Genomic DNA, 21,046 nt, shown 5'->3' with positions numbered 1-21,046 from the left:
TTTTCACTGTCAAACAAGCACCATTGCCAATGAAAATCTCTCTGACATGGCTTAGGGACGAGGTGAGGTATTAAAGTTTTATTCTCATTTTATTTAAGCCTCGACTTCCTTCCTCTCATCTGAAGTGTCCCTGGAAGTAACCATAGCGACAGGTGAGAGGATGAAACATGCCATTACTTTATATTAAATTATGGATTTCTCAGTTTGAAAACTGAGCAAACTTAACAAGATCTGGTTGCTTTTAGCCTCCTTAATGCAGAAATGTAAGAAAATTCAGATGCACTAAACATTTTTCAATCTTGTATTTTAGCTCCGTGGAGCGTTTTTTTGCATTGTTCAGCTCATTGTTTTGGTTCTTTTGGACCAGAATGTTACTGTTTTGATATTTTAGTCCTCAGTCAGTACTTCCGCTGTCCTCATTTTAAACAACAGGTGGCTGTTTTCAGCTGATGAAAGCTTAGATTTGATACCTGCCGAGCACTGAACGAAAGAGGTCGGTGAGCATTTGTCAGCTAGTAAATTAATTGACTCTACCCCATTGGTTGCATGTGTAACCCGACTTGAGTTAAACATTGGGGGGTAAAAAAATTGTAGTTAATGACATCTTCTTGTGAGAAAACTGTACGATCCAACTGAGTTTGGGTTGCAATAACTATAAAAGCCTGCAGGTGAAGCGAAGGGTTTATTTCTTTTTTTATGCTGTTGTGATTTACTTCAGCCCGGCTAGCAGCTGTCCAGAAGAGTTTCGTGGTAGACTCAAACAAACAGGTTACCAGACCACCTGTGGAGCCTATACCGCTTTATTCTGGTGCCAGTGTCTGGTACGAAAATGGGATCTACCTCTGGACACATCTGCATAATTAACAGTCCAATCTTGCCTTTGCATTCACACCTGTCATCTCCGTACTCCAGGGCGTGTGAGTAATTTGGGGTGGCTGCAAATCTGCCAAATACTCCCTTAACGAAAAAAATCACCAGATCCTGTGAGCTGCTGTACATGACAAATCTGTATTTATTTGCTCCGTCTTGTAAATCCGGCTGCGGCCGTATGATGAGGGGAAAACAGAAAAAGAAGTCCTGAATGTTTTTTTTTATATACATCAGACACCACATATGCCAGTAGCAGATGCTGCAAAGCACACTGTTGCACCTTTACTTAAAGTTGGCACGGCGCGGAGCCGCAGCAACACTTCGATAAACACTGGTGGGTGTTTATGGTGTGCGTACGCATAAAAAATGAAGGACAGCGCGAGGGAGGAAAAAAAAGCAAATCAACTTAACATGTTTGCAGCCGTCTCCCTGCGAGTGTGCGCCGGCTCAGTTTCAGGTTGTTCCCATCAAGCACGATCTGAAAAGACTGAGGTAACGTAAACAAGAACACCACTGGCATCACTGTTCATATTCTGCCCTCACGTCCTCGTCCTCGCTGACGGAGGTCGCCACATCGCGGACCTTGTTCGGCAGGAGGAACTGGATGCTGTGTGAGCAGCGGGGCGAATCAAAAGACTGCTACATGATAAACAGCAGAGCAAGCAGAGCGAGCAAATCATGTAAGACCACTGTGAATATAGCTTCATCTCTGTCTGTATATCTGTCCATCAACACGACTGTAAACAAACAAACACAATTTTTTTCTTTCTTTAATGAAAGCAATATATTTCCAAGTCAATCACATCTGCCACTCTGCTCCTGCTGTGGCTGCGGGTTATTCCAGCCCGATCCCCGGGGTTAAAAAAAAAAAAACACGTTATTGGCCTCAGCACTTATATTCCCTGAGCACTGCTGTCTCGCCATGTTTGTGTGTGCGTGTGAGAGGAAGCGAGAGAAGGAGAGCGAGGTTGTGTTAGCGACCCAGCAGTCATTTCTCTCCCCGCCACGGGGGTTTTTAACACCGCCGAGTCGTCCACACCAGGTGCTGCTCTTGACTGACAGGACAATTTGGAGGTGTTGAGAACACACGTGCTGGTTATGAAGGCGGACATGGCTTCATCTTTTTGCTGACACAGACATACAAGTCAAGTCAGTGTTTCTGTAAACCACTGTTATTTTTCTAGGGGTTCCTTTTTTTTTTTTTTGTACGTAAAAACATTTCTTTAGGGTTTGGAAAAGATTGCATTTTTATTTTTTAAAATGAAAAATGCCCAGCGCAGTCGCCACAAAACATGAAAATCTGAGCCACTCAAAGTACCCGAGGGATATGAAATATGAATATGCATCAGTCCTGAGATTAGTTTCAATTGTCTGAAAATCAGCCACTCACAGTCACATCTGGGAGCAGCCTCAAGCTACAACGAGACCAACCTGTGACGTGTAGCCGGTCCATGCTGACCTCGATCTTGAGGAAGAGGCGACCCCGGCGCTCCGTGTGGTCCGTCCCACACAGGCTCGGTACGTTGACCACGCACTGCTTGTGCACGTTCATGTCGCAGGCTGGAAGGAGACAGAAAAAACAAGACTGTTGAGTTCAACTGTGTGGCACTTCAACACACCTTCTGTCTTCGTACAGACCGACCTTCAGGCCTCAAAACTAGTGAGAATGGGATTGGGATGGGTTTGAGATTTAGATTGCTTTGTTTCCTGCATTCTGGTGACTTGCTCCTCTAACATGACACGTGTAAATCCTTGGCTAGAATAAAATATTCGTCAGCTGTCACGGATATGTAGATTTTTTTTGCCCTCTGCCCATCAGAGAGCCACCACGAGAGTTGCCCTGTGTTTGTCAGCCTCTCCATGTTGACGGACATCGGCGCGACCCCCCCCGAGATCGACAGGAAAGCGAACGCGGCAGAATTCACAAAACACATGCCACTTTCTTACAAAACTTTCCGCACGGCACAAGAATTATTCTTCCCCGGCTGTTTTGAAATGTTGCTTGAACATCTCCTTCTCTTCTCTCCAGACCTACACAGACTACACACTTCACAGCGGCAGAGACGGGTTGTGATATCCTGAGTCGGATTTAAAAAAGACACTGATGAAACGTGCCTTTCTATGTCGCGAAGGAACTCCTGGACTCGATCGCGTTTTCCCCCCTTTTTTTTTTGTTTTGTTTTTTTGCACACCTGGCTGCAGACGCAATGTGGCGGGACGATCTGTGCTGATTTTTCCGGGGACGATTCGGTGCAAAAATGTCTCCAGATGAGCCAGAGCTGTAGTCAACACAGCCAGCGGTTCTCTCAAAGGTGCTCCGTCGCGCCCAAACATCAATAAGTAATCGGCACATTAACTTAGGGAGCAAAAAAGGGAGGAAGATTTGAGTGCAAACGAAGGGGGGGAAGGTGATTCATCGCTCTCCTTTAGTAAAGATCATGAGGTTTGATGGGAATGCGGTCTTAATTTTGATAAGCGTCGCCCCTCAAATTTACTGGAACGAGAAATTAGCCTTTCTATAGCCTTTGAATCAGAGCTTACGATGAATTATTTTGCTTGCGATTGTGACAGTTGAGAGACCAGAGGGGGGAGAGGACATTTGTTCTCCTTCGTTTCCCCCTCCGTCCTCTAACTCTCTAACTTTAGTATTTTCTGTCGTCTTCCATCCAGTCCCCCTTTTCTCCCTTCACTTGGCTTCATGGGCTCGTCGGGCTGACGTTCTGGGAGAGACCGGGGGGGGGGAAGCGGCTCGTGGTGGGAGATGGTCCTCCCCGCGTCAATTTGTTTTCTGGCATGCTCCCGCTACCATCTGCGACGAAGGCCCCCGCCGGAGCCCCTGCAGATGGATGGCCGGAGTAAGAGGAGGAGAGAGGGGAGGGTGATGGATGCAGACGATGTACAGTGAGAGTGAGGAGTGACACGGGTGACAAAACGCAAAAAAAAAAAAGAGGGGGAAAAGATGTGTGGGAGGACAGAGAAAGAGAGAGGGGGAGAGGGAAGGGAGTGGGAAGATGCGACACAGGTTGGGGTCAAAGAAAGAAGGGAGGACGGAACAGAGGAGTGTAGGCGGAAAGAATGGGAGCGCGGAGAGGACTCGGCAGGGGCGGGACGGTGAATTCTGCCTGGGCTGCAGATGTGAGTACAGTACCGGTCTATTCCCATCTGTTCTCATTAGGGCCGGAAACCAGCACAGCGTATTCTACACAGGTGCATACACACAGACAGGCGCACACACACACACACACACACACACACACACACACAGACGGGGCATGCACTCACTGTCACATTTCATCCCTTGGTGGATGAGGCCGTACAGCAGCGAGCCGCAGTGGTCGCAGAAGGTGGGGCTGCCGTACGAGTGGATCTTGAACTTGTGCTTGCTTCTGGGGTCCTGGGAGACACAGAGAGGGATGGGAAGAGCGTGAAATATTAGAAATCAGTGAGATGATGGCAGGAGGGATTTTTAAAACGATATCTCAATCGGCAATGGCTGAGGACAGCATTAGCGGAAAGTTAAATGCACAGCATGTCGTTTCCGGCCACTAGGGTTCTCTCAGTGAGAGCAGAAGACAGAAGTAGAAGCGATGGATCTACAGGAGTCTTCTTTGTTACACAACTCCCTCATGCCGAAAGCCTATCTACGTGATCCGAGCGCAAATGCTCGCAGAGGAAACAATGTTACGTTATGTTTACTCTCGTTCGCCAACCCATTCCTCGAGGTCATGGCGACAGGCGACCAAACCGAAGGCACAAAACCATCCCCTTGGGCAAAATGTCAGATTTTTATTGAACAATATCAGCAGTCCACCCGACGCTTGGTGAGATATTACAGTCGGAAAATTTGATCTTGATTTCGGTTCATTGTCAGAAATTTCACAAATATTTTCATGACCTCCGACACAGCCGTTTTTTTTGTGCTGTGCCGCTTTCACTCGAGTGAATGAATCGCTGCATGTGTGAAGTACAATGGCGTCGCAGTGAGGCGGAGGACTGTGGCGCCAGAATCAAGGGATCTCGTCTGTGTCTGTGGTTTGGCTCTGGCAACAAAAGCACTTTGGACAAAGGGAAAGATCTTGTCAGGTTTTTAAATAGTCATGAAAACACTGAAAGTTTGTGTTCATGTACAGGAATCCTAAATATTAAATTTCTCGACGACTTCGACTGCGGTGATGCTGGAATGCCTGAGCCAAAACCGTGCTTTATGAGACATTTCAGGAGAAAGGAAGGGGGGAGAAATAGCCTTGATCATAATTGAAGAGCCTTTCTCGGAACATCTGTTCATCACTCTACTGTCTAATGTCTCCTCCAGTGATGAATGGAAGAAACGACTGCAAACAGATCGCATCATCCCCGAACAACACTGACGCAAAGAAAGAAAGAAAGAAAGAAAGAAAGAAAGAAAGAGAAAGAAAGAGAAAGAATTCGGATCCAGATGGAGAGGAAATGTCAGGCTGTCATCGGTGCGTGGGAATGTGTAAGGTTCGAGTGTTTTTCGTGCTTGGTGTCAGTTCTCTCCATCTTGTTCTCCTGGAAACCTTCCCAGCATCCTCCCAGATTCACTCCTCAAATGTTATGAAGGCACAGATACACACCGTGCAGCGATCGTGTCGTGCCAGCAGCAGCAGCAGCAGCAGCAGCAGCAGCAGAGTAGCGGAGCGACTGTTTATCTTGGCCTGGACATCTGGCGCAGAGGCAGAGTAAAAATCGAGCAAACGAGCAATCGGGGATGGATGCTGTGATAGGTCTCCAAAACATTTCTCATCCGAAGTGAAGCTGGACGAACGTAGCGCGGTATCCATGGCGCGGCGGTTAATCAGTGTGACCGGGTTTCACCGATTCATACGTTCTCCAGCCGGTTGTGATAGCTGAGGTTAGCTAATTTCCACAATCACCACAAAACAAACACGGCCGTAATTAAAGCCCTGCAAATGAGGGGCGGGTAAACCCCCACGAGCGTCGCCTCCGTCACGCTGAAATGTGTCAGAATGGCTTGCACGTGTAATTATACAGGCCACTGACTGATTAAGTGGGCCCACGTTGTCGAAAAGTTCCTTTTTTTTTGTTTTTTTCTCTCCACATGCGAGCTAAATCAAGCAAACGAAATGACGGCAGAAGAAGGAGGAGAGTGAGAAGGCGACTGGGAGACGTAAAGGGAAAGTCTGTGTGTGAAAGAGAAGGGGGGAGGGGGGTTGTTGAGTGCTTATGATTGGCAGGGGGTGAGTCAGTGGTGTGAGTTTTCTGTAAAAGTATAATTAGCATGTTCTCCTTATGGTGAGCTCGCCTATTTTCGTCTCCTCGTCTTCGGCCTTTCCTGAGGCTTTTCTTGAGAGTGGCGTCGTGGTCACGCCCCCCGCGTCCCGAGCTCAGCTCTCCTGGGCGTCCATCCCTCGGCAAACCAGAGCCCTCTTTTTTTCAACCCCTTCAAATGGGGGAACGTGTTGAATCTATCTTAAAAGACAACATGCACCGGGGACTCCAGCAGCAACAGAGGAGATGCCGTTTCTTTCTCCGTCTTTCTTCCACACTCCCTTCCCTCCCGAGTCTCTGGGTGCTGAGCCTTCACTTTCATCTCCCTTTTTTCTATGTTTCCATTTTTTGCTCTGTTGTCTTTGTCTCTTCATCTGCGCTCCCCCGCCCCCTCCCCGGGAACACATGGGTGAAATTAAAATGGCAGGGTTTCCATGCACAGTCATCCTGGGCCTCCGACTGAGCGCGGCCACGTTTGCAGGATGAATCTGGGTGCGAAGACGTAATCTGTTCAGGGCCCCCTTTGGCTTCTGCGTATATGGGTGCGTCGGCGTGCATGCATGCATTTATTCCACCCTTCGGCCATCGCGGAGCTTCATGTCGGTGCAAAGAGCTGGAAAAGATGCAGATGCACATGATAACCGAAACTGAATGACTGCTGGGGCTGGGAAACATGTCAGCAACTCTTCTTTGTCTCTCTCTGTCTCACCGCTTCTGACCCAAAGTTATTAGTGTGCCGAAAAAACAAGAAGAACACCCACCATAATGACAATGCAGTAAAAACCAACAGCAGGTCTACTGTCGGCCTCCATTTTCACATCTAGGGGTGGGGGGTTCCAATTCTTATTGGGACAGAGGAGTCGGGGAGAAGTGTTAGAGCTACGTGGCCCACCAAACAAAACAGCTTTTTCTAGTTTTTTGCCATCTTGGAAGCCAACTAGCTAGCTGGCTAACAACACATTATCGTAGCTTATTTGTGCATGCCCCTATGGTGGATTAAACATGATAAAGTGCCCTCTTGGGGACCAATTGTTGTGAGGTGCCCTCTTATCAACTAAAGTCACGACTCTCTGCGAGCTGGTCCACCACTGTGAAGAAATGTTTTGTTTATTGTTTTTTGTTCAGCAGCTTGACTGAAGTGTAAGGTTGCCGGCGAATTGTGGGCGTCCACGACAAATGGTAGACGTGATAATACAGACGGTTGCCATGGTAATGCAGGAGCAATCCCAATGACTAATGATGACGTCTGAGGTTCTGGAAGGGAGATTTCGACCACTTCCCCCCTGGTAACTCTGTTCAGAGGGGCGAGGGGTCACCTGGAAAACGGGGACGGGAGTAAAAATTGGAAATGGAATTCGGTCTCGGAGGTTGTTAGTGTGTGTTGGGGTCCACCACTGCATTATAACACAATAGATCACTTCAAACCACAGGCGTTACTTATGCGGATGAAATAAAGATCGTTTGTGACGGTTTATACATTTTCTGCAGCACTTCGGCAGCAAGTTGAGCCTTTTTTTCTATCTTTGTTTTGATTAAACAGAATATTATGCGCAATACTTGAATGTGCAAACGCTCGGAGAGGAAGTGCTCCCGGCAGCCTTCACCTTGGCCCATGTGTCTTCCAGCAGAGGACCCACGTTGTGTTGTGTCAATGAGGAGTACGGTGCTGAAGTGTCCCACAGAAAACATGTCGCGGTGGCGCCGTCAGTGAAACAAATGCTCGTATCGGTCTCACCGCGCAGACACTGGGGCTCAAGGGCCCTGGGCCTGGTGACATTGTTCAGTAAACCATCCATGGGTGAGGAATGAATACACTCATCCTCGCTTTGTCTTGTCAGTTCACTCAGATGCACATGCAAACAAGCTCGACTATATACAGCGCCACAGAGCTTTCCCTTTAGGTTTGTTCCAGGTAATCTGTCAATCTCCCACGCATCCTTCATCGCTGTTAAAGCACGAACGCACGACTCACAAATCCAAACAAAGCCAAACGCGAACAAGCTCGTCATGCTGCTGAAGTACATTAAATATCAAAACAAACAGGCGTGGGGCATCTAGACACTGACTTTACGACCAGAAGGGAGAAAAAAAACCATCCTCTCAGCCATTTAAACACTGGGCTTCATGCTGTGCTGGGTAAAGATGCCGGCGGACGAACTGTTGACACTAACAGACAGAGCCGCTGAGGCGTGACCGCGAGGGAAGTCGGGTTCCAGCGAGGCGAGAGGATTGCCGCCGCCAAATTCCCCTCCGAGGCGTAGCGAGGGGTCACATCAGGCGGAAGACAAGGAAGAAGTCGATGATGAGAGCGGAGGAGTGACAACGAGTCAAACGCAGGTCTCTGCTAATTATAGTCGGGCATTGACAGGCACGCACCACCACGAGGTAACAATATCTAATTACTGATTGGGAATCGTCGGCGTAAAAAAAGGGAAAGGGGAGAGTGAAGAGGGCGATGTGAGTCACGTCCGAGGTTAATTGGTTAACAGGAGAGCTTTCAGAGCTACCCTCACCTCTGCGCCATACAAATTAGGCCGAGGTCTGCGAAGACAAAGTGACCAGAGGACCTTGCTGTGGAGCGTCCTGCATACTGAAGTGATCCCAGGCAACACACTGCACTTCTCCACAGCAGCTGGAGACGGCAAAAGAAAGGAGGTTTGGGTTTATTTGCTCCTTATAGCCTCTTGTGCTGCCCTAATCCCAGTGTCTCTCCACCTGCACCTCATCCCTTCATTAGTTTAGTTTGGACTCCAGCCTCTGTTGTTCCCTCACTCTTTGCTGGCTCGCCTGTTCTCACATCAGTCCTATTTTCGTCCATGCGTCTCCTGCGCTCCTGAGCCTGTGTTACCCCATGATCCTGATTTGTTCCTCGCTGTTCTCTGGTTCGTCCTCGGTCTTTGTATTACTTTGCTATTTTTCTGTTGCCTGCCCTTTTGTCACTCGGGTTTTGGCTTTTGTTTTTTTTTTTGGGGACCGATCAGCACCAGCGCTCACTTTTTGCTCCTTTACTCGTCTGCCTCTGTGTGTATCCTGCATTTGGATCCTTTGAATAAATGATATAACATTGTCGAATTACAAAAATAACCATAATCAGCCTAGATTGCATTTTGAAAAAGGATGACTGCTCGACATTATGGTAGACGGTGATGTGCATTTACTCAAATACTGTAAAGTTTTGGAGGCTAATATTTTACTTTACTTACATTAACGTGATAAAAATGTATAGAAAATGGATTTAGATCATTTAAATGCTAAATAATGTCAACATCTTGTCCATGCATTTTTACTTGAATTGAAATTGCGCAGAAAATGTTTTGAGATGATTAGAGAGGAAAAAGGAACATGTGCCACACTTTTAGCATGAAATGCAACATTTTGACTGTATGATATATGCAGTTATTCGTATTTGCTTACCTTTTTATTTAAATTCTAAGCATCACATCACTAATTACAAATTGTCCTGACATTTACTTTTAGTGACTGACAACGTGCGACCCGACCCTGTTACTGCGCCTCTTTGTGCATCTCGCTAATTAGTGGATCAGCGTGGAACAAGCAGCACAAATGTGTATACGTACGACTCATGGGCACAACACAAACAGCACGTGGATCTGCTCTCACAAACATCGCTAAACATCGTAAAACTTTTACAGCACGAAGTCAGCATTTAAAAACTCCTCGCCATCAGAATTGAGATTAAACAAACCCGACAGATTGGGGAGCTGATTTGTTTTTTTCGTGATGTGATTCAGAGAGGCCCCATCAGGGAAATTCTCTCCATTTGTTGTTTTACCAAACAGTGAGTGGAACTATTTATGCGCAACACAAACACGCACTGGATAATAGCAAAACGGTCCCCAGACGTCAGTGTGTGGAGTTCAATCTTTCAAAGATCAACAAACAAGAAAAACGACGAGAGAACAATTAAATTAGAAGACCATGATCATGGTGTGTGTGTGTACGTGTGTGTGTGTGTGTGTGTGTGTACGAGGGGCTCGGGGGGGGGAACAAAGTGAACAACTGTACAGTTGCTATGGTGATAATGGGTTAGAGAAAGCTCAATGATAGATTGAAAACCAGCAGAGAGAGAGAAAACAGAGAGAAGGAGGCAAAAGAGGGGAGAGTAAATCACTCCAAGGCTTTATAAAAATTAAACATGTGTGTGTTGCAATGAAAGAACATGAAAGGCAAAAGCATCGAAATCGCACAGGAGGTCGAAGTAGACGAAAACGAGTAAAGAAACCAGAACCGCGGAGCGATCTCATCTCGTACGATGATGAAATATTCCCTCTCCTCGAGGCCGAAGCTCAGCTGCTCGGCCGAGAAAAGGAGGAAGCGGCGCGGGGATGTTTATAGCCGAGGGGATCTCGGTTACTCTCTCCTGGTTGTGTGAACGCACAAGTGTTGTCAGGTTAGTCAGAACACACACACAATGCCCACAGTCTTGACTGAGCAGGCAGCAGTCTGACCTGCAGCGGTGAAGGACAAACTCTGCATACGGCACGACTGGTCTGAAAAACAGTCTTTCTGCACGTACGTGTGCATCTGTAAGGCAGAGAGAGGTTTTTTAAATTTTTTTTTTTTTTTTACAGTGTTTGTAAGCAGCTGCGACAGAGGCAGAGAGACGCAGAAGTTGTTGGAATTGTAGTGGGGAAGTAGAGTGACAGTGGAGAAGAAATGACGATGGTCAGAGCTGAAGAGAAAAATAAAGAAGAGTGAGAGGGAGAACAAACGGATCTGCAGAGAGAGAAAGAGAGACACACGGACAGAACAAGAGATGGATGTCAGCGACAAGGCTCAGCTTTGTGTGTGTGTGTGTGTGTGTGTGTGTGTGCGTGCGTGTTTGTGGGTGTGCATGTGGGTGGCATCAAAGCCGCCAGCCGCTGTGGGTCTCACCAAACAGGCTCATGTCCACCATTTGGAGACGAGCCCTGTCAATCACAGAGAGGGAGGACTGATGGTTTCACCTGCCAAACCTGCTGGCATCACTGCGGATGCTTTGCCGAGAGAGAGAAAACATCTCAGGGTATTCATTCCTAATCTCTAACGACTTCAACAAACGCTAAATCAATGAAAAAAGGATGACTGTTGATAACCAGATTCAAACATGGCACCCAGTCACTTGAATGGAAGTTGCCGGTCAGGCAAATGAGCCAAAAAAAAGTCGTCTTGCTTCATGTTGGGCGGCTACATCACCTAACTTTAAGAGTCTCTCCTGCTCAGCCTCTGAAGATTTATATATTGAGAGCGGACTGGGAGGATATTTCAGGCCAGGAATCTGTGCCTCAATTTATGCAAATACAAACAGGCTTTTCTATGACATGAGAAAGTTTTATGAATCAAAAAAAAAAAAAAGAAGGAGAAGAAGTAAAAGTTCATCATACAAAGAGAGAGTGATGTACTGCAGATGACCACTGGGGGGGAATCAGCTGTGTTAATAATGCATTTCAGAAGCGGCAATTCATCTTCAAACAGCATTAACATTTTTAAAACACTGCTGAAAAGTTTTAGTTTTTGTGATCAATTTATTGGCTGTGCCGACAGGCTTTACTAATTTGAACAGCTACATTTACATTTAGGGCATTTACCAGACGCTTTTGTCAAAAGCGACTCACAATAAGTGCGTCTGTCACAAGAAGAGCTGCTTTCTGTCACATGGAGTCCTTACTTTATATCTGTGTCTTAATAGTGCGCAGTAACAGTCAGAACATTGTCGCCTTCCTTCCTCCTCTTCACACACTTCAGAATGGCGACAGGTGAAGCACAACACTGTCATGTTAGCAGCTCTGCTCTCAGTGCTCCGGGGCTTAATGCTAATGTTGGCACAATGACACTATTAACATGCCAACACAGTAAGGGCAGTGTTTGCCGTGCTCACCGCCGTAGTGTAGACTGTCGGCATACTAAATTTTGACAGCAGCTGAGCTAAGTACAGCTACGTTGACAGATTTTGCATGTAGTCATTAAATACAGGCTGAGGCTTGGATGGCAAGGAGGCCTTTCACACCTGGGAGACCCAAGCTGCTCTGGCACGAACAAAACCCAGCGTGCAAAAAGAGAGAAGTTGCTTTGGTCATGTATTGGCACTTAAATGTAAAAATCTAGTTTTTGCAGTTCCCCCAAGAAAAAAACAAACATTAAGTAACAGCTCAAGTCCTCTGATGTCGAATAGACAAAGGACAGCCTGCTACACACTGGTACACACTGATCTACTCAAACACAAGACCCTGGCAGCCATCCGAGTTCCCCCGGGGGTGGAAATTGGCTTCACGCGATCAATCGTGTCACTTGTAGGAACTAATCTGTCTTGTGACACTGATAAAAACAATAATGAAGCGGTGACTCAGTCGGAGAGAAAAGAAGACGGAGGACAGAGGCTGCAGGAGCTGACACGAGATATATCAAGAGCAGAAAACAGACAGTGAACGCGAGGGGAAGTGGAGCAGATAACAGAAAGAAGCTTGTCAGAAGTCGGAGGAAGCTTGTACCACCGCCGCTATGAAGACAGCAGAAAATGGCCTGCTCGTGATCGCGCCATCTTTCCCTTATTATTTCTCTCTCGCACACAACGAGCGGGTCTTGCCAGTGACAGCTACGTCTGTGCGTTGGCTGCGGGTTCAACCACGGCTGTAAAAGGAGAAAACTGGCACCCGTGTTGACTATCCATCACTGATTTAATTAGTGGGGTGACATCTCTCTCCACCTGCAGCCGCCCGTCAGTGTTTAATGGGCCACGGCGTTCAGACTTATCCCACTGTAGCCTCATTATGTATATAAGACAGATTTATGGGCTGTAAATCAAGCAGCCAAATACAAAGCAGGAAACAATATTAAAGGAGGCATTAGCCATGAGATTGTTTCATTTCAGATGCACTGCTTCCAAGCTCACTGATGTTACATGAAGTGATGGTGTGTATGTGTGTGTGTGTGTGTGTGTGTGTGTGTGTGTGTGTCTGCGGCCTGCCCGTTCCCTCGGCAGCAATGTATGTCTTCTGTACGCCGTCGTTTGTTGTTGGTCTCCTCTGATTGCGCGCCTTCTCCAGCCTTGTTAGTGAATTAAACATCAAAAGGCATCAGGATATCAAACACTGCACTCACATACATGCAAATGTGCCGCCGCCGCCGCAACATACACGCACGCACACACATGAAGACAAACAGGATATGAATGAGCTCATTAGCGAGATATGGTACGGGGGAGCGATTGTCGGCAATCTCCATGTGAGCTCACTGGATTACGGGCTGCGGTGATTTTTGATGATGAGATGTGCAGTCGATTATGGAGATGATGCTTTATGTACCACTTAGCTGAGGGGAGGTAATTCTCTTTGGTATTTTAGAGAGCGATACGGCTCGGAATACACATCGTTATGCAATAGTTCATCCCAGACTCTGTTTATCAGGTCCGTTAATTTAAGTAAAAAAGTTTGTTATTTCTTTTTATCGCGTATTCTACGCTGCGAAACCAATTGCTCTTTGGGGACAACACGTTTTCACCAACAACTGAACTGAGAGGACCTGCGGAATAATGGTCCCTATCAATGGTTAAACACTGATTGCTAATATGGACGTATAAGTAACATTTTAATGTTGTAGTTCATCCAGGTGGAGCTAGTTTTAAATACTTTATATACAGATTGATTGGGCTGCTGCTCGTCTTAGCTATCATTCAGAGTTTCAGAATGAGCTCTGCACGTGAAAATCAGCAAACGTGTTTATTTCTGTTGTCATTCTCAGCCCATGATTGTAACATTTAAAGGGGCTCTGTGGAACTTCTGTGTTGCGCTGGTGAAGCCTCCAAAATTAGGGAAGTGTAGTCGTTAAAGCATCGGTCACGAAATGACGCAGGAGTTTTCTGTCTAGACATTACTGTAAAAAAAACTGTTTCAAAACCCAAGCAAAGTCTGAAAAAAAACCCAAAATAGAAGAATAGTGTAGCCAAAAGCAGAAATATTCAACTAAAGTACGAGTATTGAGATTAGTTACACTTGAGTAAATGTTACTTTCCGCCCCTGACGGTTAAAACCAACCGAGCAGACACAGGTGTCGGGGCCCTTTCTCTTTCCCCGTGGCGTTCTCGTTTACAGTAGAGGAGAGATCCTGTGTTCAGGTGCATTTAAACTGCACCTCTCAACACCTCATTATACCCTTTCATCGCAACCCAACTTTCATCATCAAAAGCTGCATTTAATTAGACTGACGAGGAAATGAGGCCTGCTTTTATATGCATACGCATGTGAATGTGTGTGGGCCTCGGTCTGACGTGCGCCGCCGCTCAGCCTTTGTTTACTGTATTCACACAGGGGCCAAGCACGGGGAGGGAGGGGAACTCTCAACCTGTGAGAGTAGGATCACTTCCTGGGTGCTCCGCCATCTGACTGGAGGTCTCCGCAGCTGCAGTTGTCGGGCTCCATTAGGAGACACCGGTGTTGATAGCTCCATCTGTACTCAGTGGTAATTGAGCTAAATGGTTGCGAGAGGATAGTTGACTTTGTCGAGAGGTAGTGGAGAATCCCACTTTAGAGTAATAGGAAGCCAGGCTTGCCGCTGAGCTTATACCAGGCCAACACGAATGGCTCCATACAGTATGCAAACACATGTAGCGCCTGCTGTCACACATACAGACACGGACACAAAGTGTGTCCTCTCATATCAAACATCAAGCTTCTGAAAGGAGGAGCAGGTGACACTTCAGATACTGTTTAGTTGCATCTCCACAATGTCAACGAAACACAGCCCTGCTATCAGCCTTTAGTTCATGTTTTTACAGATAATCTTGTGGGTGGTTAACTAGTTTCATAAGAAGTAGTTTTCTCAGTCCATGAAAAAACATGATTTTGTTTAGTTGAAACTAGTCAAATGGCTAAAGTTAGAGCAAAATGGTTTCTGTTCAACAACAATAGTCAATAGTGAACAAAGCCAATGCTGAAGCGCCTCAAACATGCAGTCTTTCTAATTGCCTACAGGGGGCGACTCCACTGGTTTCCAAAAGAAGTCCCATTGAATGTAAGTTTATGAGTAAATGATCCAACTACTCGCTTGATTTATCATCTCAGTAAACAGTTGACAAATGAGTTTATGGTCTCCATTGCTAGTTTGAAGGTTTCTTCAATACAGCATGATGTTCAGTTTGTTGTTTAGGGTCCCATTTAGATTAAATCAGAAGATAAAACAGGGTATGCTTTAGGTGAGTGGCTGCCAGTCGGGGTTCCTCTCAGTCAGATCCAGCTAGGAGGGATTCCAATCAGGAATCATGGAGAGGATATCATGGTTATTTCTCCAAGGTCAGACAAACTTTGCAGTTTGGGTTGAACTAAACACCCTGTTATAATGGTTACCACAATAACAACACTTGGGAGCAGTAATGGTCACAGTTAAAGGCATCCAGCTTTGAAACGAAACAGTGCAAACAGCATCCAGTGTTTTGTTGACCCATCCATCCACCGTCAACCACCTCTCTCCTCTCTGTCTCGCAGTAACATCAGCTGACTTCCTCCTTTGCTCTTGACGGACATGAGTCACTGCTCATACTGCCACTAGAGGGCTTTGTCCACCTGACAACTTGACTTCACAGTCTCTTTTCATTGGCCAGTACAAGATGTTACATATAAATCTTCTATAGAGAGCTCCTGTCTCCATTACGTTACGTAATAGATGGGCCTAGCTGGCCTAAAGGCTGAAGAAGAGGACTCGTGACAAGAAGATTACCAGTTTCCATCCCTGGACCACCACAATCAATCTGGATGAGGGAAAGAGCATCCTCATGTAGCGCCCTTAACCCCCATCTGCTGAGAGGCCATCAGATTAGACTGGTTGGTTGTACTGGGAAGAAGAGAACATTAAAACACTCAACCAATCACAGTCTATGATGAAGGCATCTGTTTGTCTCAGCAATCCTGCGAAAGCATCAGTGCCACTCCTGTTTTGTTTTTTTTCTCCTCTCTCATCAGAGACTACAAACACGTCCAATTAGGGAAACATCACAGTCAGGATTTAACTGAATATAAAAACAACACTTTATGCAGAAGAGGGACAACAACGCAACGACCTTTCAGCGAGCAGGTAGAGCTAAAAATAATGAGGTGAGAAGCAGACACGCAGGGAATAATTGCTGGCTAAGAATATCCGTAAAAGTGTTCGTTCTCACTTTTCCCGTTTGCTGCCAACACGTCCGCCTCAACCCGACAGTGAATAATTGCACATTGTTTCTGTATGTCGGAAACGTGATCTTCGCATGGGGCACTTTTATTAGGACGCAAGCTAGGCATTACCACACTGTCACAGAAGTTCAAGAAAACAGCATAACTTTTCAGGTCATCCATCAGCTGCCTTCCCAGAGTGCTTTGCAGCAGTCCCCACTTTACCCCAGATCCCTCACTGTGTTTATTCAAGTTTGACTTGCAAGAGAACCGGACAACCGGCGGTTAGCGTACCTGCGCGTTAATCACTGCGACATCGCCACGGAAACCAAGGAGGACAGGCCCCAGTTGGCCATCTCTCTCACACGGGAACTATATTTAACCGATGCACAATATAAATACGGAGACGAGGGGGTGCACGGTCCTATTTCCCGTTTACACACAGATTTAAATAATCAAGACAGACCATATTATTCCTGTCACTCAAAGTCATGTGACCTCTGATCTATGACCGTACTCAACTCTTGAAAAGTGCTAAACCTCATCAAGTTTGTAATCTTTTGTGAGGACAACGTGAGCTTGAACAACATCATTAAGATCCCGACGCTTCGCGCATCCGTCAAATTACGAGCCGCACCCGCAGGATTCGATAATCATCATCATCTCTCTCTCTCTCTCTCGCAGCTTTACTCGCGAGCGCTTATGTGACGTCCACGGGTGAAAAAAAAACAAAAGCCAGGAAATTGCAGCGTGCACACCCAGCCTATATGGTAGATAAGAGGGACAGATAGCTAAAGCCTATGTCAGTATGGGACGTAACTATGCACATGGTAATCCTCAGAGGCCATCTGTGACAATAATGTATTTGGAGGATGTGTGTGATGGTTTAGTCATGTCACAGTCTGTGTGATCGTTATGGTCCTGAGTACAGTATTAACGATACACAACATCATATCATATATTATTACTGTTTGTATAACCATCAATGTTATGCAACAGGGATGCGTTTCTAAAGAAGATTATAAATACGGACTAATGTGGGATCATGAGCGAACGTTAACAGAAATGCATTTTCAGTTTATTCTGACTACACTTACTGGCCATAATTCTGATTATCAAAACAGGGAAATGTACAGAGGCCTCTGTTCAAAGTTGAACTTTCCATTTTTGGACCTTCTAGCACCTGGTTCAGTGTATTTTTTTCACTGTAGGCCTCTGTGCACTGTTATTGGCTGTGGTCTAAGCAACAACAGCAAAATAAGCAATAACAGGCTGAGGGATGAGGGAGTATTTCTTTTTTTAAAATCACTCTTAGGAAAATATTACTGATTCTGTCTTAAAGAAGACAACAGCAAATAGAAGAACAGAGGAAATCTGAGAAAACACGTTCCCCAATTCAAAAAATGTAGAAAAAATGTGAAAACAAAATAATACAGTGAATGGCCCCGCCATGTTCTTCACTTTTAAAGGTTAAGGTGTCCATGAAAAGATGATGAAAACAGCTGGGACCCGCTCGGTGTTGCAGCAGTTCAATACTAAATAAGTTACTGAAGTCGGCTCTCAGAACATGTTGAGTAAAATTCTTTACAGCTTTTCTGTTGCCAAACTGGTGGAAATTATTTCAAAAAAATGATGAAACATGGTTGAAGAAAAACACACAGCCAGTATTTCGACAAATATTGCAAGTGTGATATGATTCACGGTTAGCGGGATTGAACATTTTTGCATCAACATTTATTTTCACTAGAAAGACGTCTGAAATCAGGACATATTTGTTGGGAGTCTGTAGTATATCATTATAATGCTGTTTTATAAGAAAAAGTGGCAGTTTCTTCCATTGTAGCTAATGCTCGACAGCCCACTCCTTTCTATAGTGAGCCGAAGTCCTGACGACAGGCTAGTCTTGTCCTCATGAAGTGTCTTCCTTGGGGTTTTCTGCCTGTCCAACTTTTTAGCTGTAATCTGCGATGGTAACTCACTGTAGCCCTGCTAAACTACTGTACTTCCTGATGTTTTACTTGAGACTGCCGAGGGCCTTGTGGGAAGTGCTGCTTGTTAAAGTCTTAAATTAAAAACAGTATTAGTTTGGCCAAAGTTATGTTACTGTTGAGTGAAGTTATGTTCCATGGCTGGTTGTTATTAGCGTCGTCTGTGGATTTTAAACAAGGTTTGATTGTAGGTTTTATTACTCTTTCAATTTGGGTCATCTCTCCAGTATAATGTGGAGGAAAAAACAAAGGGTGTGTGGGAGCGGCCAATTACTCAGTGGGTTTTGAATCAACTTGAACAAGAAGAACCAGGAATAAACACTTATGTTCCAAGCAACTTTAGTGGAGAAATCGACAGTCAGTTTAACAGACATCCATTCTAAACAGTACGGTTAGATCCCCCAGATGTTGAATGTTGTAAAGAGACAGACTTCTTGTTGTTCCCAGAGCTGCAGTACGTCCAATACCAATACTATAATTCATATTTCCTTATACACAAAGTGAAAAGAATTAGGTGTGCGTGTCATCTAAACATGTAAACAAATACTCTGGTGTCCTCCGTCCTTTCTGCCTGATCCCTCTGTGTGTTTGTGTGTGATGTGATGTGTCCTAAACCCTCTGACATTCAGGCTGCATGTGTGTGTGGATTATGTCAGATGCCCTGTAGCTGGCGAGAGACACCAATTTGGCCTCTGATATTTCTGTCCGGCGTCCAAACAGCAGACGATTACAGCTGTGCTGCTTGAAAGTGTGTGTGTGTGCGTGTGTGTGTGTGCGCACAAACACGTATCTCCTTACGCTTTACATCTCCAGAATTACATAAGCAACACGGCCGCTCTCCAGCTCTTTGCCTGTTTACGGTGCATGAAACTGATTATGCAGCTTCTCCTCCTTCCACCGGCCCAATCTACACCCAGTTTATAAATTCATCTCCTCCATCCATCCATCCGTCCATCCATCCATCTAAAGGTCCCCTATAGTACTTGTTGATCGCATTAGCTTGAAGTCAAAAGATCAACATCTGGCCCCGGCAGTGGGCTGCTAATCCACGAGGTGTTGGCGATATGGGAACATCCTCGTGCGGCTTACCCATACATACACTCTCATGATTAGACAGAAGGATATATCACTGATCGTATGAGATGTTTGGGTCTTAGATGCGATGAACCTCTGACCTGTGCCGGCACAATTCACTACAGTTGATCATGCATCGCTCGAGCGGGACAGTACTTGAAACCCTCTCACGACAACCGTGTCTGTTGCTGTACATGATGTAATGGTAAAGTAATGGATGTACTGATGGAATTCCTTAGCTAGTTTTTGCTAAGTGTTCAACGTGGCCCATTTTAGTCTAGGTAACTCAGCTTCACCAGCATTTATTTGAGAATTTACAGCAGTGCAAATGTCTAATTTCTGAAAGCGGACTGCCAGTTTTTGATCAGAATCACACACACAATCCTTACTTACTTTATCGAGACATTGATTTCTTTCAACAATATGAAAAGTGATAATCACAGTACAGCCCGCAGAATATTAATATGATCAATTTTCAATTACCCCACAGCTCTACTCTGGCCTGACCTTTTGTCTGCCACGATGCATCTCAGACTAAAAAAAAAAAAAAAAAAATCCAGTACAACTGTCTGTTTCTCTGCCTCTGTCAAATTCCCATTAACGATATGTTCTCACACTCCCCTGAGATGCATGAGGTAATAACCTGCTGTGACATTTAGATGATAAAAAATAATGAGGACATAAGAGTGTGGGAGAAATACATACCCATGTGACACATGGCCAACCGGCTCATGACATAAATGTCCAATTGCTCACATTACCCGTGTGAATAGTTCACACATCAGTTTTAATTTGCTGCGCCTCAGCCGATCGATCACTTGATAAGGTGGCCGCGGCTTGAACGCGCTCGAGACGTTTAGAGAATATTAGAGGTTTGGCGGTTTTGGGCTGATCTATTCTTGTCAGGATGGGCGTCTCAGACATGGCTGACTAATGATGCGGCGGGCTCGGCCACTGCAGGAGGGATCAGTGACAGCTTAATGAGGCCACGGGGCTTCTGTGCTTACAGAGATCGAGGGAGGGGGAGGAGGAGGGAGAGGAAGCGGGAAGGTAAAAATGAGCATAAAGTGAGATGTGCTGTAAAAACCAGAAGAGAGGGAATGAAAGCTACGGAGTGAGGGAACAAGCAGAACACAAAAGGAGATAAATGATGGGGGGGGGCGGGGCACACAGTTTAAATTAATGTAAGGCATAAGGTGTCCCACTGATGTCCTCCCACTCCTGAAACGCCTGGGATTCGCTCTGTGTGTTTGTGTGCATGCTTGCGGCGCATCGCTAACCGCTCGGTGCATTTAATTATCAGAAAGTGACAAGTCGAGCAGGAGTTTTTTTGCCTCCTGTTTACCCTCCTCCTCATCCTCCTCTCCCTGTGTTGGTGTGAGATGAGTCACTCCCAGCAGCGTTCAGGAAAGGCCGTCCCTCCTGTCGTCGCTGCCGGGGACGGGAGCACTACTGGGTGTGAGGTGGTTAGGCCTGCATCAGCACGCTCACACCAAGGCAAGAGAAAGTCAGAGTAATAATAATGGATCCTACGTTTCAGCTTATTTCTTCAAAATCACATCTATAGTTGTCCGATACACTGCTGCCCAGTTTACTGCTGACCGTCCAGGGGTTCCATCCAGGTATGAGAAGTTTTCTCTCAATTTTCTCAGGCCTTTTGTTCCAAAATCTAGACATATTTAAGCTTCTAAACAAAACGTCAGTGAGGGAAAAATGCATGGATTG

At 45.8% G+C, this 21,046-nt stretch overlaps 1 protein-coding gene across 2 annotated transcripts in view; it reads right to left on the bottom strand.

Annotated features, from left to right (window-relative positions):
- si:ch73-374l24.1 (protein kinase C alpha type) overlaps positions 1 to 21,046 on the bottom strand; it is a 99,514-nt gene that overhangs the window by 27,899 nt on the left and 50,569 nt on the right. For both annotated transcript variants that reach the window (XM_037090045.1, XM_037090046.1), the window contains exons 5-6: positions 4,153 to 4,264; positions 2,302 to 2,430 (exon numbers count right to left, since the gene is read on the bottom strand). In XM_037090045.1, coding sequence (XP_036945940.1) covers positions 2,302 to 2,430; positions 4,153 to 4,264 — 241 coding nt within the window. The remainder of the gene's footprint in view (positions 1 to 2,301; positions 2,431 to 4,152; positions 4,265 to 21,046) is intronic.

Source organism: Acanthopagrus latus, chromosome 23, assembly GCF_904848185.1.
Source record: "Acanthopagrus latus isolate v.2019 chromosome 23, fAcaLat1.1, whole genome shotgun sequence".
Lineage (NCBI taxonomy): Eukaryota > Metazoa > Chordata > Actinopteri > Spariformes > Sparidae > Acanthopagrus > Acanthopagrus latus.
Note: the sequence above shows the minus strand (reverse complement) of the source record. Positions and strands in the feature narration are given on the sequence as shown.